The sequence below is a fragment of the Perognathus longimembris genome, chromosome 1 (assembly GCF_023159225.1).
Source record: "Perognathus longimembris pacificus isolate PPM17 chromosome 1, ASM2315922v1, whole genome shotgun sequence".
Lineage (NCBI taxonomy): Eukaryota > Metazoa > Chordata > Mammalia > Rodentia > Heteromyidae > Perognathus > Perognathus longimembris.
The window spans coordinates 76555963-76581510 of NC_063161.1; the positions used below are offsets into that span (position 1 = coordinate 76555963).

Here is a 25548-nt window from a genome sequence, read left to right on the forward strand (position 1 = left end):
ACTTTTAAACTTTTTTTTTTTTTTTTTTTGCCAGTCCTGGGGCCTGGACTCAGGGCCTGAGCACTGTCCCTGGCTTCTTTCTGCTCAAGGCTAGCACTCTACCCACTCTACCACTTGAGCCACAGCCCCACTTCCAGCTTTTTCTGTTTATGTGGTGCTGAGGAATCATACCCAGGGCTTCATGAATGTTAGGCAAGCACTCTACTGCTAAGCCACATTCCCAATCCTGAATGAAACATTTTAGACGCATGTTAAGTCCTGAGTAAAGAGGAGTGGGTTAGGGGATGACCCTTCCAGGAGAGCCCACCAGAGCCTACAGCCACAGCCAGGCCCACCCAGGCTGGTAGGAAGAGCCTGAGCTCCAGCGAGGCGGCTTACCTGATGGTGCCAGTTGGGGAGGGGATGGGGCTGACCAAGCTGCGGAGATCCGGCTCCGGAATGTGGATCTTCAGTGGGGAGATCTGAGGGTAGAGGGGCCGCAAGGGAGAAGCTGGTGCCTCTTCTTTATGGTACAGGGATGTGAACTGGATCTTGATGGCTGTGCTGGGGAACCGGAAGGTACACCTGCAAAGGGAGGAGAGCAGCCGTCAGGCCCTGGAAGGAGGAGGCTGTGGTGAGTGGGGCCTGATCACCCACATGGCTGCACCAACACAGCCCTGGGGTCAACATGGCACTTCCTACGCTCTCCTTAGGACACCTATGGACGCCAGCTTAGGGACCCTGTGGCATCGGCTAGCCCCTGCCTGTGCATAGGAACAGAAAAGACCCAAACAGCCCCACAACATGCCACAAGGCCACGCACAGAGCTCTCCACAGATGCGGGCACATCGGTCTGCCAGCAGCTGTGGTGATACCAGGTGTGGCTCACCGGAGAAGAATGGGAAGGACAGAGATGTCAGTCCTCCTGACAGCTGAGGGAGAGCTAAAGCAACGCGAAAGCAAAGCTAAAGTGATGCCTGACAAATGCTCTGGGCTTCCTGGCCTCCAGCCTGTGACTTTCCTACTCAAGGCAGCATGCCAACACACTTGGCCTTAAGAAGCACCAGGGCCATGCTACAGGGCTCAGGTGGGCAGGGACCATGTGCAGGGTCCTCTTCTCTAAAAAACTGCAGCCTGTCACAGTCTGGGCAGTTCACCTAGGACACCTTCTAATTTCCAAAACAGAAAAATTGCCACCTACGTTGCTAGCTTGAGAATATCACAACAAAACCTGCCAAGACAACTGCACATGCGGGGTGCACTGGGCATGGGCCCCGCCGGTGCCCTTGTCCTGCAGCAGAGGTGGCCAGCATGCTGGAGGCTGGCAGAGACACACTGGCCTGGGGAGTCTGGACCTGAGCAGGAGTGGCTGCCCTGGGAGCTCCATGCTCCTCTGTAGCACTGTGCGGAGGGCAGGGCCACCCAGCCCCGTGGACACGCTTGTGCGCACCACTCTCATGTCAGCTTCTTCACACTTAGTCAAGTGTTTTGTGAGCAGGACTTAAGAGCAGGTCACATGCCCTACAACAGCGAGATGTAGTGAACTGGTGCCTTTACTCGAGGACTCACTGCAGAGGTGGGGCCTTTTATTTGGGAGCCTACTGCAGATGTGGAGGTTCTTATTGGGGTGCCCACTACAGAGGTGGGGGCTCTTTATTGGGGGACCACTACAGAGGTAGGGGCTCCTTATTGGGGGACCCACTGCAGAAGCAGCGAGCTTTTTTTTTGGCCAGTCCTGGGGCTTGGACTCAGGGCCTGAGCACTGTCCCTGGCTTCTTCTTGCTCAAGACTAGCACTCTGCCACTTGAGCCACAGCGCCACTTCTGGCCGTTTTTCTGTATATGTGGTGCTGGGGAATTGAACCCAGGGCTTCATGTATATGAGGTGAGCACTCTAGCCACTAGGCCATATTCCCAGCCCCGAAGCAGTGAGCTTTCTATCACCTGCTTGGGAGCCACCTGTGCACCTGGCAGAGGGGCCGGAGAGCACCCAGCCAGACTTCAGCCACTCAGTAAAAATGTGGGTGGCCATGTTTACATCCCTACATGTAAGACCAGAGGAGACAGGCACTCTGGAGGACAGGCTGGGTGCCCCAGTGCTGCAGGTGAGGGTCTGTGGTGTTGAGTCGGCATCACTCCTAGAGTTCTGTTTTTGTTTTGTTTTTTTTTGGTGGTGGGGGGGTGGGGTGGGGGGGGGAAATCCAGAGATGTCACAAGCTCAGGAGTGTGCAGAGTCATTTCTACTTTCTCTAGAAAGAGCCAGTAGTCTTCTCCTTAAATGCGGCTCCTCAGGCCTGAAGGCCACTCGGCCTTTCTAAGTTATACAGCCCACATCTACCCACCTGAGAGGGACCTAAAAAGGGGGGATGTGAAAAGAAAAAAAAGAGTGGGTTTGTTGCCAGCAGCCTGGCTGGAGGCTGGCTAAGGAGAGGGCCACGTACGGATGCGCAGGGAGCGTGTGGCATGTGTGACGTGACACACACCTGAGCCCTACATTCCACAGGAGGACTCTTGTGGTGACTTTCTTCAGCCCTGAATATCAGCTGCCTCCACCTCAATCTGCCAGGAGAGCCCAGTGGAGGGCGGCTGAGCTCCTGCACACAAAGGCCCCATCACAACAGTCACCACGGCCAGCTGGGACGAGGACATGCCCTGGCCACAGGTGGGTGAGGATCTCAGGAGAGGAGAGGGGAGGGGAGAGGACACGGCTGTGTAGGGCTCGAAACCTGGGCCTGTCTCAGCTCAGGGTGAATCACAGCCCTTCCTCCACATTTTAACTGGTTCACTGGTTGGGAGGGAGTGATGGGTACCAAGCAAGGGGGCTCCATGCAACTGACAGCACAGAACCCCATCCTGCCTGCACTGAGACGCACCCCAAGTGCATACTGAGCTGTCAGTAAAGCTGAGTCTGGCCCCAGAACAGTCTGCTGTATCTGCTACTTCCCAATGAAGACCTAACCATAAGCCAGGTCCTAATAACTGTGGTGACAGCTATTTTAAGACTGGCTCCTGACTCACTCTTCCAAATCTCACAGTGAGCCGGCCAGACATCCTGTTACAAGGAGAGGAGGAGGGAGGAAGAGGAGGACAATGAAGGGGTGGGGAGGGAGGAAGAGGCAACACCCCCATCACCCCAGGAAGACTGGCCTGCCTGTCAGCCTTGCTGGCCTGGGAGTGGGGGGTGCTTGCAGCCCCTGTGGGTCACTTTTCTCCCTGCCATGTTTTTCTTTGGTTTGGGACTGTAGCTGAACATTCACTCATTTGTTCACTGATTCATTTTTGTGATATAGGTTCTTGCTGGATACCCCGGGCTGCCCTCAAACTCTGTCCATCTGCTACTAGTACCTGCTAGCCCCAGCTCACCTGACTGACTCCCAGGTGGAATTTTAATGAGTCAGTAGTAATTAAAGTCCTTTCTGGAAGGTTTACACTCTCTTGATCGCACATGCTGCCAGTTCTTCCCTGGGAAGACGGAGACAAGCAACCTGCCTGGCAAGGAAGGGTACAAGCAGGCACCCCTGAAAGGGAATCCTCCCCCGAACTCCTGTTCAGTATGGACAGAAAGCAGACCCACCACTGCTGGGGCAGGAAAGAGGAGAGTGGCTGGTAGCATGTATGGAATGTTCTGACAGCCTGGTGTGGTGACTCATACATGTAATCCTAGCTACTTAAGGGAGGCAGAGATTGGGAGAATGGACATTTGAGGCCGGCCCAAGCAAAAAGTTTGCAAGATTCTTCAGTCAATAAAAAGGTAAGTAAGGTGGTGCGTCTCTATCACCCCAGCTACACAGGAAGCATAAATAGGAGGATCACGGTCCAGGCTGGCCTGGGTATAAATATGAGGCTCTATTGGAAAAATAATGAAAGCAAAAAGAGCTAGAGGCGTGACTTGAGTGGTAGAGTGCCTGCCTGGCAAGGGCAAGGCCACTGACCGTGCATGGCTGGCTGCATGGCTTCGGGAACCTCTGAATCACTAAAAGTCACCAACGGGAGGATTTAAACATTACTTCCAGTAAAGCAAGGAAGATTTAAGACTGGGAAAAGCTGTTAGAAACTTGGCAACAGGGGCTGGGGATATGGCCTAGTGGCAAGAGCGCTTGCCTCGTATACTTGAAGCCCTGGGTTCGATTCCCCAGCACCACATATACAGAAAATGGCCAGAAGTGGCACTTTGGCTCAAGTGGTAGAGTGCTAGCCTTGAGCAAAAAGAAGCCAGGGACAGTGCTCAGGCCCTGAGTCCAAGCCCCAGGACTGGCAAAAAGAAAAGAAAGAAAGAAACTTGGCAACAGGTACTCTCAGATTTTGTGTGGTGTCACATGGCTCCTGGACCCAACAAAGCATTGAGAGCATTGAGAGGGCTCAGTTGGGGGGTGGGGCGGGGAGGACAGGCACCAGGGAAGGGTAACCTGCCAGGCGGGGGGGGGGGGGGGGGGGGGGCTGCCAGGACAATGGGGGGGCGGGAACGGCCAGGACACTGGGGGGAGAACCGCCAGAACAATGGGGGGGAAATCACCAGGAATTGGGGGGGGGGGAACCCACCAGGCCACTGGGATGCTGGAGGGTACCATACTCAGGGCTCCTCCCTCTTTCCTCCCCTCCCCCAGGCAGCCCCTATATTCTGCACAGGCGTAAGACTGGCAAGGACAGACAGAGGCAAGGGAGGCATTGTGTCTGTGAGCTTACAAAACAAACAAAAATCACTCACTGTGAAATGGCACCCTCATAACAAATCCTGAAGCAAAGCATCAGGACAACCCCAAATAGCTTCTGAAAACTCAGCAGTTAGGTCTGGAGATGTGGCTCCAGTGGCAGAGTGCCTGTCTAAGAAGCTTTAAGTTTAAACCTCAGTCAGTACAGCCACACACACACACACCACCACCACCACCACCACCACCACCACCACCACCCCCCAGAACACTCTCAAGATGAAGAGAGGAGGCCAGGGCTCTGACAAAGCCTGTGACCTCAGGTGGCACTTGCCAGTGCCAAGGGTCGCCACAGTGACTGGGACACAGCCAACGTGGGCCGCCCCAGGGAACCACATCTTCAGCTGGCCCCTACAGGCTGGGGCTCCGGGAGTCCGCAGAGCTGATGGGAACCACACTCCCTAAAGTATGTCTGGGCGGGGCTGGGAATATGGCTTAATGGCAAGAGTGCTTGCCTCGTATACATGAAGCCCTAGGTTCGATTCCTCAGCACCACATATATAGAAAAGGCCAGAAGTGGTGCTGTGGCTCAAGTGGCAGAGCGCTAGCTTTGAACAAAAATAAGCCAGGGATGGTGCTCAGGCCCTGAGTTCAAGCCCCAGGACTGGCAAAAAAACAAACAAACAAAAAACAAAAAGTGTGTCTGGGGGTCAGAAGCCGTGAGGAGGGGAGGCCCAGCAAGGATGCAGCGGCCACACAGGGCTGGGTGAGGCAGTCAGGGGACCTCAGTCTACCTTCCCAGGAAGACACTCGTCCTTCCTGGGGACTTGTGGGATTGAAAGCACACTGCCGGGGAGGGGGTTGCCAGGTAAGGAGAGCTCCCATGCTGTTCCCCGTGGAGAGGGTGATGGAGCAGAACGCACCCCTCCACCTGCACAGGCAGGTCCCTGGGAGGGTCTCACACGCTGTCAGATGGGTGAATGGTGGACCTCTAGGGTCCTGGCTTCCTAAATTCAGCCCACAATGGAACAGGGCACCAGCAGATCTCCCGTCCTGCGCAGCTGTGCATTTGCAGACGGACTGGGCAGGTGCAGAGGCCGCTCTCAGCAGCCAGGGGACTGCGTCTGTTCACTTTCATTCTATCTCATGCTTATTTAAAGAGAGCACTGCCTGTAAAAAGCCTAAAGGACTTAAGCATTATTCCCTGGATCCAATGGGTGCGAAACAAGACACTGGCTCAGCCCGACTTCTGCCTGCCCTCCAGCAATCCAGCAAGCTTCTGCAGTCACAGTGCCATGGGAAGTGGAGCCGGGAAGACCCTGGACAAGGGGAAGACCCCACCCCACCTGAACGCAAACGCATGAGACCCTATTCAAAACACTAAAAGCAAAACGCCTGGTGGCATGGCTCAGGTGGTAGCTCTGTGCAGGCCAAGCCACCCTCCTCAAAACTCCACCTCCTTGGGGCTGGGAATATGGCCTAGTGACAAGAGTGCTTGCCTCATACACATGAAGCCCTGGGTTCGATTCCTCAGCATCATATATATAGAAAAAGCTGGGAGTGGTGCTGTGGCTCAAGTGGTAGTGCTAGCCTTGAGCAAAAGGAAGCCAAGGACAGTGCTCAGGCCCTGAGTTCAAGCCCCAGGACTGGCCAAAAAAAAAAAAAAGAAAGAAAGAAAGAAAAAAACTCCTTGCTGGCTCATCAGAGCCAGTAGGGGTTCCTGCTGGGCAGCTCCCCTTCTCTGTGGGCCAGGGAGGGCACAAAGCATGGGGGCACACAGGGAAGGGAGGGCACACAGCATGGGGGGGTACACAGCGCAGGGGGCACACAGAGCACTGCTAGCCAGCTAGAGGCCAATCTGTATGGAGCTTGCAGATTGAGGCAGGGTGAAACCTGTGCAGTGCCACAGCCTTGGCAGCTATATCGCTCTCTGGTGCCTCCAAAACTACCCTGGAATCACCGGACCTTTTGCTAACCAGGTTAAGCTCAGAAAGGTAAGGCTGTGTTGAGTCAGCTCCCTAATCAAAGACTCAGGGAACATTTGGCAAGCAAGCAGGAGTCTGCACACTTTCCCACATACCTAGACCCAAGACCCAAGATCCAGAGGGGCCCAAGAGCCAGGTGTGCAACTGCACTTCACGGGCACTGGTTCCGAACCTCAGTTAACACATGTCCAGCACAGAAAAAGCTGGCCAGGCAGCCCCTGTGGACAGCACACTGACTGGCAGAACCTGAAGTCAGCTTGGCCCTCAGCCCTCCACAGGAAGGCAGGAACCTCAGTTTATGAGAATTTGCAAAATCATGTGCCTTGTTAACATAAAATAATAAGAGTTTAAAAAAATATATGTTTAGTTGGGTGCCAGTGGCTCACGCCTGTAGTCTTAGCTATTCAGAAGGCTTGAGATCTGATGATCATGGTTCGATGAGAGCCCAGGCAGAAAAGTCTGTGAGACTCTTACCTCCAATAAACTACCCCCCTCCAAAAAAGGCAGAGGGGCTGGGAATATGGCCTAGTGGTAAAGTGCTTGCCTCGTATACATGAAGCCCTGAGTTCGATTCCTCATTACCACATATGTAGAAAAAGCTGGGAGTGGTGCTGTGGCTCAAGGGGTAGAGTGCTGGCCTTGAGCAAAAAGAAGCCAGGGACAGTGCTCAGGCCTTGAGTTCAAGCCCCAGGACTGGCAAGGCAAAACAAAACAAAACAAAATGCCAGAAGTGGAACTGTGGCTCAAATGGTAGAGCTCTACGCTTATGCAAAAAAAAAAAAAAAAAAAAAAAGGCCAGGCACTGTGGCTTATGTAGTAGAGCACTAGAGTTGAGCTGAAGAGCTCAGGGACAGTGCCCAGGCCCAAAGTTCAAACCCCAGGATCAACAACAACAAAAAAAGCTTAGGAATAGTGCCCAACCTTGAGTTCAAGCCCCAGGACAGAGACACAGACACAGACACAGACACAGACACAGAAACTCTCTCTATATGTAGTACACAGCACAGGGAGGGCATACACATTTTTTTTATATATACATACATGTGTGCACATACAGGCATGTAGTTATCCACAGCAGGTGCAAGCATACACATAACACCTGCTGTTTGTGTGCACAGTGGGTATGAGTCTGTTAACTCCTCGAGTGCCCCGTGTCTCCCAAAAGGGGCAAGAGTAGATATCCCTACTCTTGGGGGTGCAGAGAGCCAGAATGAAGCAGCAGCAGGAGGAGGGAGGGGACTCAGGCAATCTGCTCATTATCTCCATTCTAACTACCTGCCCAGGTTGTCTAACATGGCCCAGAAAACTTTGAAGAGGTAAAGAAGACTTGTGGGGAAGTTTCCGGGTCCCCACTACAAGCAGCCTGCAGGGTGGCTTACAGCAGAGCCTCATCTTCTGTAAAGAGAGCCAGTCTCTCCAGAGCAGGAATGTTCTAGATGGGCCAATGACAGATGCTGGCCTGGCCCAGCCTGGCCTGGCAGACGTTCCCATCCAAACCCTCATTAGCTTTAAGACTTCCCGTCTGCTCTCCTGAGAGCCAGTGGCCGCACTGGGAGCCCACACTCAGCCGTGCCTCATGAGGAACAAGGCTTTGAAGAAGAGCTCTATCTGTCCAAATAGCCAGGACCACGTCTAAGGCAGCCAGGCCGCTGGTCCAGGCCCAGGCTCAGGCAGGACAGAGGCAGCGCACACAGCTCCTGAGCTCCAGGAGAGTCCAGGACAGGACGCTGGCACAGGGCACGGAGGGGCCAGGTCTGGTGGCCCCTGTTCTGCAGACACAGCCCCACCCAGGCCCAGGCTGGGCCGGCGCCAGTGGGCACCAACAGCCAAGGCTGGGGTACAGAGGAAACTGAGTTCTGAGTGCTGGGGGTGGAGAAGAGGCAGATGTCTGTACCCCTGGCCTGCTGCTGTGAGCCACCAGCTGGAAACATGATCACCCCACCTCTCCATCTGCAGAGGCTGCCCCCGCACCTCCAAAGAAGCAGCTATCATCCCTGGTTTCCTGCCTCAGTAAGGAGCAGGTGGGGGGCTCTGGGTGCTTCCACAGAGGAAAACTGAGTCACCCAGCAGACATATGCCCTTACGTCCCTGCAGCAGAGGGAAACTGAGTCACAGAGAGGACACAAAACCAGGGAAAGGCAGTGAATGAGGAACACAGGCCAGGATTCTGTGGCAGAGTTGACAGTGGGGTGCAATAAGCAAGGACAGGACAGCTAAGCTCCAGCTGGAGCAGAGGGCAGGGCAGGAGGACAGAACATCCACCAGAGCCACCTCCCCATCTCCTGGCCTCTGCTGATCTTCTATTGTCCACGACCTGGTAATAGATGCCATTCCTACTTCTCTGCAGTTGGGGCCGAGCAGTGGAAGTGAGCAGAGCCAGGCAGGCAGCCCTCACAGGGGTCTCTAAAGAGAGAACTAATTCCCATCAGCCCTTCCTCCCACTCCTCACCAAGAATGGAAATGCGATAGCAACCACCCTGGGCAGTAAGGCTGCCTGCTGTGCCTGGAGCTAGGTTAGAACCTCAGTCTACACAGAGGTGGCAAAATCACACCACATCCACACATCAGGCACAAAATCTTATCCTTCTAATATTTTGGCAAACCAAAATTGCTTGGCAATAGAAAGGAAAATAAGCCTGAGCTCCTCACACACACACACACGCCCTGCCCCAGGTCCTGGGGCTTGAATTCAGGGCCTGGGCTCACTCACGCATGCTAGGCAAGCACTCTACTGCTATGCCACATTCCCAGTCCAAGCCTGAGCTTTTTAGCAAAGAAAAACAAAGGCCACACAGGGGCAGCCAGGGGGGCAGGTAGACACTGCCAGGGCCAGGATTCATTGAGCACAGAGTGAGGCCCCGCACACAAGAGCTCTCAGAAAAGGAAGACACCAATCACACAAGGCCACTAGTCTTAAGGCCACTAGTCCGTAGTATGGACTCTCAACATCACAGTGCATCCCACACCACAAGGAAAAGCAGGCTGCAAGGAGCAGGCACAGGCACAGGCTCAGGGCCTGGTAGGCCACAGAGAGACACCAAGGCTCTGCTGTTTACTGTTATTATCACAACTACTAACTGGAGCTCGAACTCAGAACCTTATGCTTGCTAGACAGGTGCTCTATCACTTGATCCACACACTGGCCCTTTCTGCTTTGTTTTTCAGATAAGCCCCCAGATTGCCAAAGGACACGGTAGAATGTAATCCCATTTACAACTCCTGCATAGCTAGATGTATGTACCAACACACCCAGCATTTTTGTTAAGATGGGGTTTTGATAACTATTTGCTTAGGCTGACCTCAATTTTTAACACTTCCAATCACCACTTCCTGAGCAGCTAGGATTATGGGTATGAGCTACCATGGTTGGCCTGTTTATTATTTTTAGTAGGATTCTAGCTCAGCAGATTATTCAGTCAGGCTCCTTGAACAAAGGCAAATTTAGTCAGCTGGGGAAATCTAAAAAACCAAGTCAAAAGCAGTTTTCAAGGACTAAGAGCATGGTTCAAGTACTATAGCACCTGTCTAGCAAGCACAAGGTCTTGAGTTCAAACCCCAACACTGTCAAAAAGAAAAAGCTTTGTAAAGACAGGTGAAGTGCCATATTAGAGGAGGTTGTGTGTGGCTCTGGTCTTGCCAAGCAAGTAGTCAGGTCCAGGAAGGAAGCTAGGCTCTGCATCTCCCATGCAAGAGAGGTGGACCTGGACTGTCTCGGGACACAGCTCTCCCAGGAGCAGGCGAACACCTACATCAGCAAAGCAGTCAGAGTATACTCAACCCCCACTCCCAATTGCAGATGAGGAAACCAAGAAAATGAGTTTCTTCAACATTTGTTGCATAATATAATTAAAACCACAGAAAGAGCTGCTGAATTGTCAACACCATACAGTTTAATTGCTAAAGTCATGTGTTTTGCCTGTTGTTCCATCCCAACACGTGACAGGAGGCACAGAGCCACCGTGAGCACTAATGCACAGTCCTCTCCACATGATGACCGGACGCAGACCCACTCCCAGACGAAGAACTGGGAAGAGCCAGCGAGGGACGCATAGGCCAGAATCCCCGTTGCTGTGTGGACTTACTGTGCAGATGCTCACAGCACTAGACTAGCACAACACTTGACTGCTTTGACCAGGCAAGAACACTTTCCTGTGGCAAGGTGAGCTTCTTTTTCCCAGAGACCGCATCTGCCTGCCTGGGTGGAAGGTAAGGCCTTGTCCAGCGGGTGGAGACAGCAGCATGAGTCCTTCCTGGATGGCTCTGCTGCAAGGTAAGCCTTTACTTCAGACACCAACCACTGAGCCTCAAGAAAGGAAAGAGGACCCCTGAAGGGCAGGCAAGAGGCCCTGGATCCACAAGGAAGTGTGACAAATGTGGTGAGGTACCAGGCAGACTTTATAGAGCTGGGTGGCACTTTCCAGGTGGCAGGGCCGGAGTGGACCGAACAGCATGGGCAAGGAGCCGGGGAGTCCATGGCCCCAAGATGCTCTCAGGAGACAGAACAACCTCCCAGCAGTCCTTGTGGCACATGCTGCCAGCCGTGCCCAGCCAGCCTAGGGACAAGAAGCTGGGGGTAGAGGCTGCGAATAGGCTGGGGACTAGGGTGGGCCTGGCCTCAAGGCCAGCGTATCCAACATCAACCAGCACCATGGCGGAATTCCTTCCAAGGCCCACAAGTCCTTTTGGAACCAACAGCCAGTCTTCTGACACCAGTTTATCATCCTGGCCACTCTGTGAGGCTGCCATGTAGGGAAGTGTCTTTGGATACTGTGAGGTGGTTCCATGTGGCTGTTTCATGGCTTTGGCTTGGGGGACTGCTCTTTCCCAGAGCCTCTTGGAGGTGCCTGTAGATGGACCATGCACCAGCAGCCTCTGGTGAAATGGGTCCAAGGCAGTGGACACCTTAGTGGCCAGGCAGCAGCAACCATCCTGGTGCACAAAGCAGCTCAGAGACCTCCGGGCCAGCCAGATCAAAGCCCACACAAAGGGCCCGGTCCACAGCTCCGAAGAGAACTGAGAAGGGCCCTCTATTGTATGGAAGCCCAGCAAGTGGAGCTGGGACTAGACACCTCAGGCGTCTTGTCACCCCATCATATACCATCACCACCTCCACATTCACCCAAATCTCAGCAAGTGTGCAACTAAGAACCAGTGACACACCTAAGTCAGAGGGATGGAATGTCACTCAGGGCACACCACCTGAAGGCCAAGCAAGGCAAACAGCATCAGAAAATGCCAATAATAACTCAGTGGCTGGGTTTGGTGGTGTATGCCTATAATCCCAGCTCCCAGGATTAGGCAGGAAGATTGAGAGTTCAAGGTCAGCCCAGACTACAGAAGTGAGACCCTGTCTTTAAAAAAAAAAAAAAAGAAAGAAAGAAAGAAAAAAGAGGGCTGGGAATATGGCCTAGTGGCAAGAGTGCTAGCATCGTATACATGAAGCAATGGGTTCAATTCCCCAGCACCACATATATAGAAAATGGCCAGAAGTGGCGCTGTGGCTCAAGTGGCAGAGTGCTAGCCTTGAGCAAAAAGAAGCCAGGAACAGTGCTCAGGCCCTGAGTCCAAGGCCCAGAAAAAAAAAAAGAAAGGAAGGAAAGAAGGAAGGAAGGAAAGAAGGAAGGAAGGAAGGAAGGAAGGAAGGAAGGAAGGAAGGAAGGAAGGAAGGAAGGAAGGAAGGAAGGAAAAAGAAGCCAGGCACTGGTGGCTCATGCCTGTAATCCTAGCTACTCAGGAGGCTGAAATCTGAGGGTCATGGTTCAAAGCCAGCCAAGACAGGAAAGTCTGTGAGCCTCTCCAATAAACTACTCAAAATAAAACCAGAAGTGATCCAGAGTTCAAGCCCCACAACCAACCAAAAAAGCTAGAAGTGGTGATATGGCTCAAGTGGTAGAGTACTAGCCTTGAGCACAAAGAGGCTCAAGGACCGTCCATCCATGCCCAGGCCCTGAGTTCAAGCCCCAGGATCAGCAAAGAGGGGGAGGGAAAAAAAATGGATAAGGGAATGTGACTTAGTGGTATAGTGCTGGCCTACATGCATGAAGCCCTCAGTTCAATTCCTCAGTACAACATAAACAGAAAAAGCTGGAAGTGGCACTATGTCTCAAAGTGGTAGAGTGCTAACTTTGAGCAAAAGAAGCTCAAGGGCAGTGCCTGGGCAAAAAACAGGACTGGCAAAAAAAAAAAAAAAAAGAGGGAGGGAGGGAGGGCTGGGGATATGGCCTAGTGGCAAGAGTGCTTGCCTCGTATACATGAGGCCCTGGGTTCAATTCCCCAGCACCACATATACAGAAAATGGCCAGAAGTGGCGCTGTGGCTCAAGTGGCAGAGTGCTAGCCTTGAGCGGGAAGAAGCCAGGGACAGTGCTCAGGCCCTGAGTCCAAGCCCCAGGACTGCCCCCCCCCAAAAAAAAGAGGGAGGGAGGGAGAGAGAGAGAGAGAGAAAGAAAGAAAGGAAAGAAGGGATAGAGGGAGGGAGAAAAAAAGAAAAAGAAAATGGGGGGAATAAAAGAAAAATCAAAGAAAACAAATCTCCAAGGACTCCTCCCATGCCACTTCCTGCTGTGGCAGAATCCCAAATCTCTAAACAGATTTAATGCTATGAAGGAGCAATTACCCAGTTGGGGAAACTGGGTCATAAAGCAGATTAACAACACAGAAAATCACCCAGGGAGAAGCCCTCTACCAGCAGCATTTCAGGACACACTAAACTAGTTTAATTGTTATGTAAATTGCATCCTCTGTCCCATCAATTCATCCCTGACCGCTGATTCATCTGCACAGTTTTCTCTGGAATGAAAAAAAAACACCAGATGCTCACCAGCGTCCAGTCCCGCACAGCCCTCCCGGAAGTCCAGAATGCACATCTCTCATTACACCACGGGGGGGGGGGGCGGGCGGGGGGCTGCCCAGCCCCACCCCCCCAACTTCGGCCAGGGTGCTGTGCCTTTCCCCTGTGTTCAGTTTTGAAGCAGAAAGAGCAGCAGAACTCAATTAGCCTGGAAAGCAGACAAATTAATTCCTGCAGAAATTTTTTCACAACCACTGAACATGGTGGGAACAGAGCAAGCCCGTGGCAGGCCCAGCCAGACCTGCAGAAGGGACCCTTAGGGGAGACAAGGCAAGGACAAGGTGACAAACCTAGCAGTGTCCAGACCAAGAAGGGGTTGAAGGTGATTTACCCAATTCCTTAGGAAAGGAAATAGCCCTCACTCAGGTCACATCTGCCCTTAGGCCTCTCTGGCAGACCTCTGTTAAGATGTCTGCCAACTTTGGACATCTCTCCACCAAGAAAATACACAGAAAGAACCAGGAACCGCTTTCTCCTCTGTTCTGCCTGTTGAAGGACATCTCATCCATCACCTGATCCTCCTGGACTCCTTGGTGAGGGGATGAAACAGCCCAGGCAGGACTGCACTAGGCCTGAGCCTGGAACTGCATCTGCCATCAGGCCCTGCCCCCCTGGATCCTCCCCTGGCCACCTTCCCTGTGCCTGGCTGCAGTGCGGGTCACAGCCTCCTCACACAGAGCTGAGATCTGAAGACTCCTTTTAAAAGAAAGACTCACCTAGCCGGGCACTGGGTGGCTCTCACGCCTGTAACCTAGCTACTCAGGAGGCTGAGACCTGAGAACTGCAGTTCAAACTCAGCCTGGGGAGAAAAGTTCATGAGACCCTTATTTCCAATTAATCACCAGAAAACCAGAAGTGGTGCTGTGGCTCAAGTGGTGGAGCATTAGCCTTGAGCTGAAGAGCTCAGGGACAGTACCCAGGCCCAGAGTTCAAGCCCCCCCCCCCCCACACACACACACAAAAAGACTCACCTCCAATTAACCAGCCTAAAGCCAGAAGTGGAGGGTGTGGCTCCAGTGGTAGAACAATTGCCATAAGATAAAGTGCTGAGCAAAAGTGAGAGGCCCTGAGTCCAAGCTCCATTATTGGCAAAAAAAAAAAAAAAGAACAAAACACACAAGAGACAGGAAGAAGTTGATACTGGGTGCCAGGATCACAGTGCCCTAAGAAGGCAGGTGACACGGTGAGAGGTGGAAATCAGGGGTGGGTGTGGGTTAGAGCTGGCAGCCAGGTGTCTGCAGATGACCCTCACATCCCCAGAGGCAGGTGAAACATCATCAAGGCAGAAAGTGCAGACACCAGTCCTTCCTGGCCATGGCTGGGGGCCTCTGTGCCCTGAAGAAGCTGCTAGGATGCCTGGCTCTGCAGGTGGCCTCGCCTCCTTCCTACTACCTGGTAGGGTAAGGACCAAGTAAACCCTGACAGCTGAGGACCCGGACATCTAAGACAGCCACAACCTATGCTCACTAGAACCTCACACAGGGGATCTGAGGGAGTAATGATGAGTTACTGAGTGGAAGAGAGTGGCTGGGACAGCCAGGGTAGAGGGCAGAGGGCAAGGGGCAGGGCGCAGTATGGGGTGTGAGGCAGGGGTGTAAGGAGCGGATGCAAACACTACATGCATGTGCAGGACGTGGGTGAGTGCTGGAGTCTGGCCACAAGGCCACAGAGGCCGAGCAGGGTGGCAGCCAGGGCTGGGCATCGGCGGGGTCTCTGCATCTAGGGGTATACAACTCCAGTGTGTTCTGGAGGACAGAGACGATGGCTACACAACAGTCTTCACGTGCTTAAGGGCCCTCTATTGGACACTCAGAAAGGTGGCTCATTTCCATCTTACCACCACAATCGTGACAATAGACCATCACGCGGGAGGCAGCGGCAATAGCTGACCCAAGGATGAGCAGCCGCAGCCTGGGTGCTAGGGTGGGAGCAGGAAGATGGCAGAGAGGTTGCCCAAGGTTCTTAGAAGCCCCGCTGTCACCTGAGTGCCCTTGATCCCACAGGTCACTCTGCCTACTGTCCATCTTTTTCCAGACTGTCACCCTAAGAGGGCCTGGCAAGGGTCTGTCTTCCAGAGAAGCTCCCAACACACCACACTGGTGCACCCCATTGGTCTTCATGTCCCACACCCCCATTTGACCATCCCAGAGACCATACCCGCCTGTCCTAGAAGATGGTGGTCACGGACAGCTCTGTGGCTCCAGGGATGGGCTGGCACGGGTGCCCCCCACCTCAGACACATTCTTCCATTCTGTGTGCTCCTGACGGCACCAATCTCCACCTGGCACCGGGGTGCATGAGCAGCCAGGGCGGGGCTGGCTCTGTTCCTCGGGGGTGGCCAGAGGGGACCTGGGTCAGCAAGGTTCCAAGCAGCCCCATCACCTGAAGGAGGGGACAGCAGCATGCATGGTCTGAGCTTTACCTGTGACGTGCGTAATAACCTATTTCCTAATTAGGGCTCCATGCACTTCCTGCAGCCTCAGGTTCTCAGTGCTACAGGCCACACCCCCGCATGGAGGAAGACCTTGTTCCCCAAGAACTGTAGAGCTGCCAGCAGCATGAGGCTCGCTGTCACTTTTGCATGGCCCCAGTGTTCTGAGAGCATCTAGAAGCTTCTGGAGCAGAGTGGCAAACAGACACCCAGCCTTCTGCCTAAGTTCCTGAACACACTGTGTACCCAATGTGCCTCAACTTTCTGGGGATAACTTGGGTGTTTGTGGTTTCGTTTTCCCCTTAGAGACAGTTCCACTATGTATCCCAGACTGGCCTTGCACTTGCAACCTCTCTACCACAGCCTCTAGTGCTGGGATTAGAGGTTTCGAATTTAGTGGTGTGCACCACCAGGTCAGGTACAATTTGGTTTTAATTTTCAGGCATCTCACTTTGCCATAGCAATTCTGGATAACATTCCATCCTCAAGTCTAAATGCACAGATCTCCACCCTCACCCAACATCTGCCGGCTCTGAGTCCAGGCACCCCTTCTCCATGCTCCACGTCAGGCCCCTCCTTCCACACCAAGGCCCACTCTTGGGGAGAGAGGTACCCCTCCCTTTACCAAGCTGCCCTCCACAGGATGCACGAAGCACCTGAGGGATCCAGTCAAGATGCCTTGATCACCCACTGCAGCCCTGGTCTCCACACCTGGGCCTTGCCAACCACTCAGGTTGAATTATATTCCTCCTGTCCTCCAAGCCTTCTGTGGACCTCAAGACCACCTCACTCTGAGCTCTGTCCCGCTGCCCATCATACTGCACCTTGCAGCTCCAGCCAGTGAGCAAGACCACAGAGACTCAGGCCTGAAATAAGCCAAGAGCTCCACCTTTCACCAGCCAAGGTGTGAAATGAGCCCTAGGCACTCTCTGAAGGGGAAGGAAAGAAGGGATGAGTGGGAAGGAACTGAGACACTCTCCAACCAGCCCAGTTCAGCCGGGATTGTCTAGGAGCAGCCCATGGTGCTTGGAATTTGACGGGGCTCTGGGAGCCCAGCATGAGGTGAAAGCAGTGGGGCCTGGGCAGGGAAAGGACGGCCCTAGGAACAAAGGATGCTTGGTACGACCAGAAAGGTTGGTATATAGCTAGCTTTAAGGGCACAAGGGAGGTTGGATGTGACCCCAAAGTGGGGCACACAGTTTCCAGGAGGCTGGCCATGCCTGATCCCCGAGGAGCCCAAGGCAGAGGTGATCAGGGCCATCCAGGAGGAGGAAGCCATACTGCCACTCTCAGAAAACAAAAGAAGGGTGGCGACCATAGCTAGGACCAGAGTGTGAGTATCAGGGTGGTGGAGACCAGGTACTCCTGGATATAAATAATGACGGTGTCACAGCAAAGCAAACGGAAATAGTACACTGAAGAGAACTGTATAAAAACCACTGATGGGGCTGGGAGTGTGGCTTAGTGGTAGAGTGCTTGACTAGCATGCACAAAGCCTGGGGTTTGATTCCTCAGTACCACATAAACAGAAAAAGCTGGAAGTAGCACTGTGACTCAAGTCTTAGAGTGCTAGCCTTGAAGAAAGAGGCTCAGGGGCAGTGCCCAGGCCCAGAGTTCAAGGCCCACGACTGGGCCTTGAACAAAAACAAACCCACTGAAGAAACAAAAACAAAACCACTGGTGTAAATTAGGAACCCCCACAAAACTGAGCTGTATTACTCTTAGATATTTCTGTGCTTAAAAGTTTGGGACAGGGCAGTTAGCCTGCCCACAGGGCGGCTGCTGATGAGAAACACTGCAGGAAGGAAGGGGGATGCTGGGGCCTCCGGTCATCAGCAATGTGATGCTTCTCTTACTTAAAAAGGCATGAGGCAGGGCTGGGAATATGGCCTAGTGGCAAGAGTGCTTGCCTCATACACATGAAGCCCTGGGTTCGATTCCCAAGCACCATATATATAGAAAATGGCCAGAAGTGGCGCTGTGGCTCAAGTGGTAGAGTGCTAGCCTTGAGCAAAAAGAAGTCAGGGACAGTGCTCAGGCCCTGAGTCCAAGGCCCAGGACTGGCCAAAAAAAGAAGGCATGAGGCTGTGTGCACTAGTGCACATCTGTTGCCCCAGCCATGTAGAAGGCAGAGTTAGCGAGGCTCAAGGTACTAGGCCAGCCTGAGTAAAAATATCAGACCCTATCTAGACCCTTCAGCTATTTAGCTGAATGAAGTTAAACATGGCTGGGGGCTGTCTCAAGTGATAGCATAGCTGCCTCACAAGGCTAAAGGCTGAGTTCAAAGCCCACTGCCACCCAAAAAGGGAGAATAGAAAAATACAGCAAAATGCTACGGTTCTCAGTGGCTATACAAAGCTTATAGGGACTGGACTCAGGGCCCTGTACTAGCTAGGTAAGTGCTCTACCATGTAAGCCACACCCCAGCCCTTTCAAAGGTTATTTAAACAAATTCAAGGTAAAACTTGCTTGTCTTTTCACATGCCTTGCACTTTGAGCTCTTGTTTTCTAGACAGCTGCATGACAACACAGAAGGAGACAAAAGCCACTGTTTTGCTCAGATCATACAAGCTCCAGAGTCAGAAGGGAGCTAGACACATGGCTGACCCTGCGGCTGATGCAAGAATGCAACCCGACCTAGCACACCAGTCAGCTGATGGACCCCTCTGCTGGGGCAGACAGGGCAGAGGGGCTGGCGGGCTATAGGGGGGTAGCCCTGAGCACAACAATGTGCTCTGGCACTTCCCACCCCAGGCACCTTCCAGGGTAAACGCAGTCCTTTGTGCACAGGGCAACCACAGAAGTTGGTGGGGGTGGAGACATGGGCGTGGGGCACTTCCTCCACATGAGCCATCCCTTGTGCACAAGCGCTGCCACATGAAGACATGGTGGGTGCCGCAGGGCACTTCTCCTCGCCAGCCTTGAGGTGAGAATGTCCAACGTGTCTCTTACATTCTAGTGTCTCAAGGGACAGTGTTCTTGCTTGACAAATAAGGGAACTGACACCCCAGGTTAGGCCCTTTACTGGACAACATGCAACTCACCTGACCACGCCTCATCTCTTAAAGTGAATTGCTGGGCTCAGAGGCTTATGTCTGTAATTCTAGCTACTCACAAGGATTGCAGTTCAAAGCCAGACCAGGCAGGAAAGTCTGTAAGACCCTTTATTTCCAAATAACCACCAAAAGGCTAGAAGTGGAGCTGTGGCTCGAACTGTAGAGCACTAGCCTTGAGTACAAAAGCTCAGGGACAGTACCCAGGCACTAATATCGAGCCCCAGAACCACCACCACTCCCCTCCCCACCCCCTGCCATACAAAAAAGTGAAGTGAATTAACCCTCGTTAACCCCACAAGGTCCAAGGTGATTCCTACCTTCAGAAACAATGGATTTTTCTTTTTCCTTCTGTCAACAATTACCTACAAAGTGTCCACTATATGCCTGGCATACTGGCATATACTGGGGTTACAGAAATCAACAGGAAGTGTGGTCCTGCTCTCCAAAAATTAAAAGCATATCTGAAAAATGTAAATACAAAAGACCACAATAATCACAGGCCTCTTCTGGGTATGGATACATTATATAACCAAGGGCCTCCTGAAGGAAGTTACTTTTGTTTCATGTTCTGAGATAGTGTTTCACTTGGTTGCCCAGGCTGGCTTCAAAGCCTCTGCTCATGTGATTCCCCCTGCCTCAGCTGCAGTGGCTGGGACTGTACCCCACCTCGCTAGGAAGTCATTTTTAAGCAGCTTATCTATATTCACTATGAAATGCCTCCTGAGCATTTCTTGTCCAGTTAGCAAGAAAGGAGCCCTCTGAGCATGTGCAAGGGCACATGTTGTAATCTTAGCCACTTGGGAAGAGGACGTGTGAGGATCTTGGTTTCTAAGGCCCAGTCTAAACAAAAAGTGCAAGATCCTATCTGTAAAATTAAGCAAAAAAGGACTGGGGACATGGCCCAAGTGGAAGAGTACCTGCTTACCAAGTGAGAAGCCCTAAATTCAAACCCCAGCACTACCGCTCCAACAATAAACAAATACAGGCTGAGTAGGGTACTATAAGCCTGTAATCCCAGCTACAAAGGCCAACTGAAGCAAAAGGTAGTGAGACTCTAACTGGTGGGGAGGGGGAAAACTGCAGGCAAAAATCACTGCAGGTGTGGCTCAAGTGGTAAGGCACCTGCCCATCAAGTGCAAGGCACTGAGTTCAAACCCCAGTACCTCCAAAGAAAACAAAGGAAGGCCTTACTGCAGTGTTTATTTAGTGTTTAAGAGGTTATAGCCAACTGAAGACAATAAAGAGAAAGGAGATGAAGAGTGGAAGGAAGACAAAACAATCACTGCTGATAGATGCAAGCAGGAGCTGCCAAACATTTACACCAGTGATGAAGCCCAATGTTACAAGTGTTACTTATTAACTGCAATGGGAGACTAGGGAACTACTTACCAGGAAAAAGGGGTGATGGAAATAAATGCTCTCAGGCATATCCAGAGAAGGCACCTGTCCCTTCTACTATGCTAGTTAAGACAGCTCCATCTGATTCCTATCGGATGACTCTAATTTGAGAGAGTCTATAAAATATCTGGCCTATTTTCTTTTAAAATGTCAAAGTTAGCCAGGTGCCAGCAGCTCATGCCTGTAATCCTAGCTACTCAGAAGGCTGAAATCTGAGGATTGCTAAAATCTGAGAGACTGTGGTTCAAATCCAGTTCGGGCAGGAAAGTCCGTGGGACCCTTATCTCCAATCCACCACCAGAAAACGAAAAGTGGTGCTGTGGCTCAAAGTGGTAGAGCAACAGCCTTGAGCTTAGGGACCGCTCTCAGGCCCAGAGTTCAAGCCCTAGGACCAACCCCCCCCAAAAAAAAAAAAAATGAAGTCAAAATCAGTACAATCCTAGCCACTGGGTGAGGGGTAGATTGGAAATTTGTAGGATTATAGTTTAAGGCCAATCCAGCAAAGTCTATAAGACTCTATCTCAAAAATAAAGTTGAGAGGCTGGGAATGTGACTTAGTAGTAGAGTGCTTGCCTAGCCCTGGGTTTGATTCCTCAGTGCCACATAAACAGAAAAGGCCAGAAGTCATGCTGTGGTTCAAGTGGTAGAGTGGTAGAGTGCTAGCCTTGAGCAAAAGTAGCTCAGGGACAGTGCTCAGGCCCTGAGTTCAAGCCCCAGGACTGGAGGGGGGGAAAAAAACTTTATTCATAAACACAGGCACTAGTAGGTTTGGGGCTACAAGCTGAGCTGGCTACTCTGATCTAATGGACTGGTCAGCTGTTCAGGGAACCACTGTCCTCTCTTATCCCAGCAGCCTGCCCTTCCCTGCAGTGAGGGGCCTGAGCTCTGCACACTGGTGTGAGAACAGACCTCACTGGTTCATCTCCCTGCATCCTACCCTTCCTTGTCCCTCCTGCCAGCAGCCAGGCAGGCCCAGTCAGCACAGATGCCCCTGCAGACTTCAGACAGCATACTGCCCTCATGGGACAACTCTTCAGGCAACCCCCAATATTCATCACAGCATGCAGTGACCTGCCATGGCAAAGCATAGTAAAGCTTGTTAGAGATGAACGTGGGCCTCATGGACAGCAATAGCAAACACATGTGCCCACCTGCCCTACCTGAACTGCAGGATGACAGAGGGGAGTGCGAGGTATGCAGGTGGCTGACCACTCACTCTGTGGTAAGTGGACATTCCAGGGAGCCTTCAGCAAGGGCTGGCCGGCAGGTGCCTCTCCTCACAGTGTTGTCTTGGGGAGCTGGACCAGACCTGTGGATGACTTTTGCCTTCACTGCACTGTGGAGAGGCACACTGAGCCCCTGAGGTGATCAGGTGAAGTGAGGCGGCAGCCATGCCCAGTAGCCAGGAACCATGGGCCTGCAACCAGCAGCAGTACTGACTATTCCAACTTGGTGGAGAAACTAAACTAGAATAAAACATGGTTCCTCAGGCATATCAGCCACATCCCAAGACCTCAACAGCCCTTGCCGGCTCATGGCTGACACACAGCAATGGTACAGTTGGAGAAAGTTCTAGACTCTCCAGAGCTTCCCTGGCTGCCTAACCTGGCAGGACAAGCTGGAAAACTTTTTTTTTTTTCCCCCAGTCCTAAGGCTTGAACTCAGGGCCTGAGCACTGTCCCTGTCTTGCCCCCCCCCCCCCCCCCCGCCAAGACTACCACTTGAGCCAGTGCCACTTCTGGCTTTTTCTGTTTATGTGGTGCTGAGGAATTGAACCCAGGGCTTCATGCTTACCAGGCAAGCACTCTAGCACTAAGCCACATTCCCAGCCCTGGAAGGCTCTTCATCCCCAGTTTACAGAGAAAATGCCAACTGTAAGGGGAGCCACGCCCTGGACAGGCAGGGCTAGGCCAGGCTGCAAACTCGGGCTCCCTACTTCTGGGGCTCCCCAGTTTCTGGCTGACATGGCTGCCACAGTATAGGGGGAGAGGGGGAGAGAAGGAGGAGCAGGAGGAGGAGGAGCAGGAGCAGGAGGAGGTGGTGGCGGCAAAGGAGTTGTTTTCCATACAACAGTGATAGTGATGAGTCACTGCTGGTTCCCAACCACAGGGCCGTACCTGCCAGGCAGACAGGGCAGCGAGGAACTTTCCTCTCAGTCTCCCTGCAGCCTTGCCGCCTGCCTCACGCCCTTCTAGCTGAAGGCCTGCCAGCACACAGGACACAGCTCCTCAGTAACCCAAGGAGGCTGCTCCTACCACATGGCATGACCGTGACTGATGTGACAGAGGTGGCACTTCTGAGAAGCTCAGGTCCCAGTGCCCCACGTGTGACACCTCTGGCAGGCAGGAGGGCAGCACTGGCATGCAGCTGCAGATCACCAGACGGGGAGACACACTGTCGTGTGCACAAATCAGACTGTCAACTGGGAAGCTGCTCTGGAATCCTCCCCAGCCCAGCCTGCCCACGGAGAACAGGAGACCCCGATCACATGCAGGAAAGCCAGGCTTTCTCCTCGTGACTTCCAGTGTGGAGAGGAGGAAGACAGAAGCATCCTGCAGGGTGTGTGTCTGAGTGGGGATAAGAAGATGCAGCTATGTCACAAAAGTGGCAGTGTTTTAAGTGTGAATGCTAAGTTTCATGAAGGGTTCCAAACAACAGCCACTGTGCCCATAAACCCCAGCATGTGGCTGTGCTGCTGGAGACTCCTGCGGGCACCTGCTTGCTGTGCCCAGCCTGCCCACAGTCCTTCCGCCCATATTCATCCAGGAGCCCTAACCTGCCACTAAAAGGACAGGGGTCACCTGAGAGCGGGGTAGGGGGAATGGGAGCCCGCCTGCTTATGGGAAATGACAATCTGGAAGACCCAAGGCTTGAATGCATGCCAATGCTAAATTTAGCCTGATGTGGTGGCTCATACCTATAATTCTGGCTGTCAGAAGGCAAAGATAGGGAAGATGGAAGTTCAAGACCAGACCTATCTCAACCAACACACTGAGTGTGGTGCCTATATCGCATCTATACATGAGATATAAATAGGAAGATCACAGTCCAGTCCAGCATGGCAAAATATTGTTCAAAAAACAAGAAAAACAAAAGGACTGGGGGGAGGGGCTGGCTTAAGTAGTAGAGTACCTGCTGAGTAAACATGAAGCTCCAAGTTCAAACCTAAATACTGTTACACTTAGACTTAAGACACACACACAATTTTTTTTGTAGCACAAGATGAGTAATGAAACCAATGACTAAATTATATAACTTTTTAAATTTTTTGGTAAAAATATGCTTTCCTATGAACTTCAAAGTGCTTTAAAAATCTACTTTAAGGAGCTAGGAATGTGGCTTAGTGGTAGTGTGCTTGCCTAGTATGCGTTAAGCCTCTGGGTTCCTCAGTACCACATAAACAGAAAAGGAAAAGGAAAGGAAGGAAGGAAATAAACAAATAAATATGGGGAGGGGTCTTGTTTTGTTTTCTGTACAGCCCTGGTTGGCCTCCAATCATAACCTTCCTGTCCTCATCTCTTGAGTGTTTGGTGTGTAGCTGTGCTTCCACACTTAGTCAAATTTAGAATATTTTTCCAGAAAAGTTACTTTTGAAACATGTTTGTTATTGCTTATATTTTGAGTAGATTAATAAAGGTTTTAACTTTTTTGTTTTGTTTTGTTTTTGGCCAGTCCTTGGCCTTGGACTCAGGGCCTGAGCACTGTCCCTGGCTTCTCTTTTGCTTAAGGCTAGCACTCTGCCACTTGAGCCACAGCGCCACTTCTGGCCATTTTCTGTATATGTGGTGCTGAGGAATCGAACCCAGGGCTTCATGTATATGAAGCAAGCACTCTTGCCACTAGGCCATATTCCCAGCCCAAAGATTTTAACTTCTGTGCTAACCACCAACTGATAAACACAGTGCTCAACATAAACAAAATGCTCTGGGGTTCCCAGTAACATGGAAGGAGATCAAGGGACCTGAGACTGAAATATCTGAGAATTGCTATGACTGTGAGGTAGAGCTCACAGTCTTCCTAGAGATGTGGGAAAGCACAAACAGGAGGATCACAGTCCAGGCCAGCCTGGGTAGAAATAAAGCGAAACCTAACCTAGAAAATAACCAATACAAAAGGAATGATTCAAATGGTAAAACACCTGCCTAGCTAGCACAAGACCCTCATTTCAAACCTCAGTACTGCTGAATAACAAAATTAAAAACCCCACCAAAAATGTCCAGAAGCCAGGCAGCAGTGGTTCATATCTGTAATCCTATTCAGGAGGCTGAGATATGAGGGTCATCGCTATGAAAGTCTTTCTTTTTTTCTTTTCTTTTCTTTTTTTGCCAGTCCTGGGGCAGAACTCGGGGCCTGAGCACTATCCCTGGGTGCTTTTTGCTCAAGGCTACCACTCTGCCAACTTGAGCCACAGCGCCACTTCTGGCCTTTTCTATATATGTGGTACTGAGGAATCAAACCTAGGGCTTCATGTATAAGAGGCAAGCAAGCACTCTTGCCAGTAGGCCATATTCCCAGCCCCTATGAGACTCTTATCTCCAATTAATCACAGGAAAAAACACAAATGTGCTGTGGCTCAAGTGGTGGAGTACACCGAGCAAAAGGAGCTCAGGCTGAGTTCAAGCCCCAGGACCAGGAAAACAAAAGAAAAAAAAGTCCACAGCAATTTTGCCCCCCTTTGGCAACTAGGTGTCAGAAGAACGTATAGCGCATGAAGCAGACTCCCAAGGTACTGGGGAGCCAGGATCATACCTGGGCTCAGCTCCACAGTACTGGGAAGAACGAACAAATAGAAGACAGTTTCCACCCTCCTGACACAAACACAGGAGAAACTGATTGGTTCCAAGGAACCACATATGAAATGTTCATCTGAGGACCAGCCTTGGCTACCTGGGAGAAGCCACTCCTAGAAGAGCACAGGTATACAGGGCAAGGAGTGGGAACTGCTCTGTGTAAATAAAGCAAAAGAAGCACGCATCAGGCATCTTCACTGTGTTCAAGGGAAGCAGGGAGGCAGGAACCGTCAACAACAGTCTAGAAACAGCCACTCGAGGCCAGTGCTTGCACAGCAGCCTGGCTTCAGACTCTTAGCAACATACAGCACGCCTTCTAGGTTTCCCTTTATAGACCCACAGACTATGCTCCCACGTGCATTCTTCCTTCTCAGTTAGGCAGCACTGCTGTATAGAAAACCAGGAGCTCGGGAGA

General features: G+C 51.9%; 1 protein-coding gene across 1 annotated transcript in view; it reads right to left on the minus strand.

Annotated features, from left to right (window-relative positions):
* The window catches only part of Foxk1 (forkhead box K1), a 51831-nt gene that overhangs the window by 19350 nt on the left and 6933 nt on the right, over positions 1 to 25548 (minus strand). The window contains exon 2 of the mRNA XM_048330053.1: positions 379 to 564. Within this exon, the coding sequence (XP_048186010.1) occupies positions 379 to 564 (186 nt within the window). The remainder of the gene's footprint in view (positions 1 to 378; positions 565 to 25548) is intronic.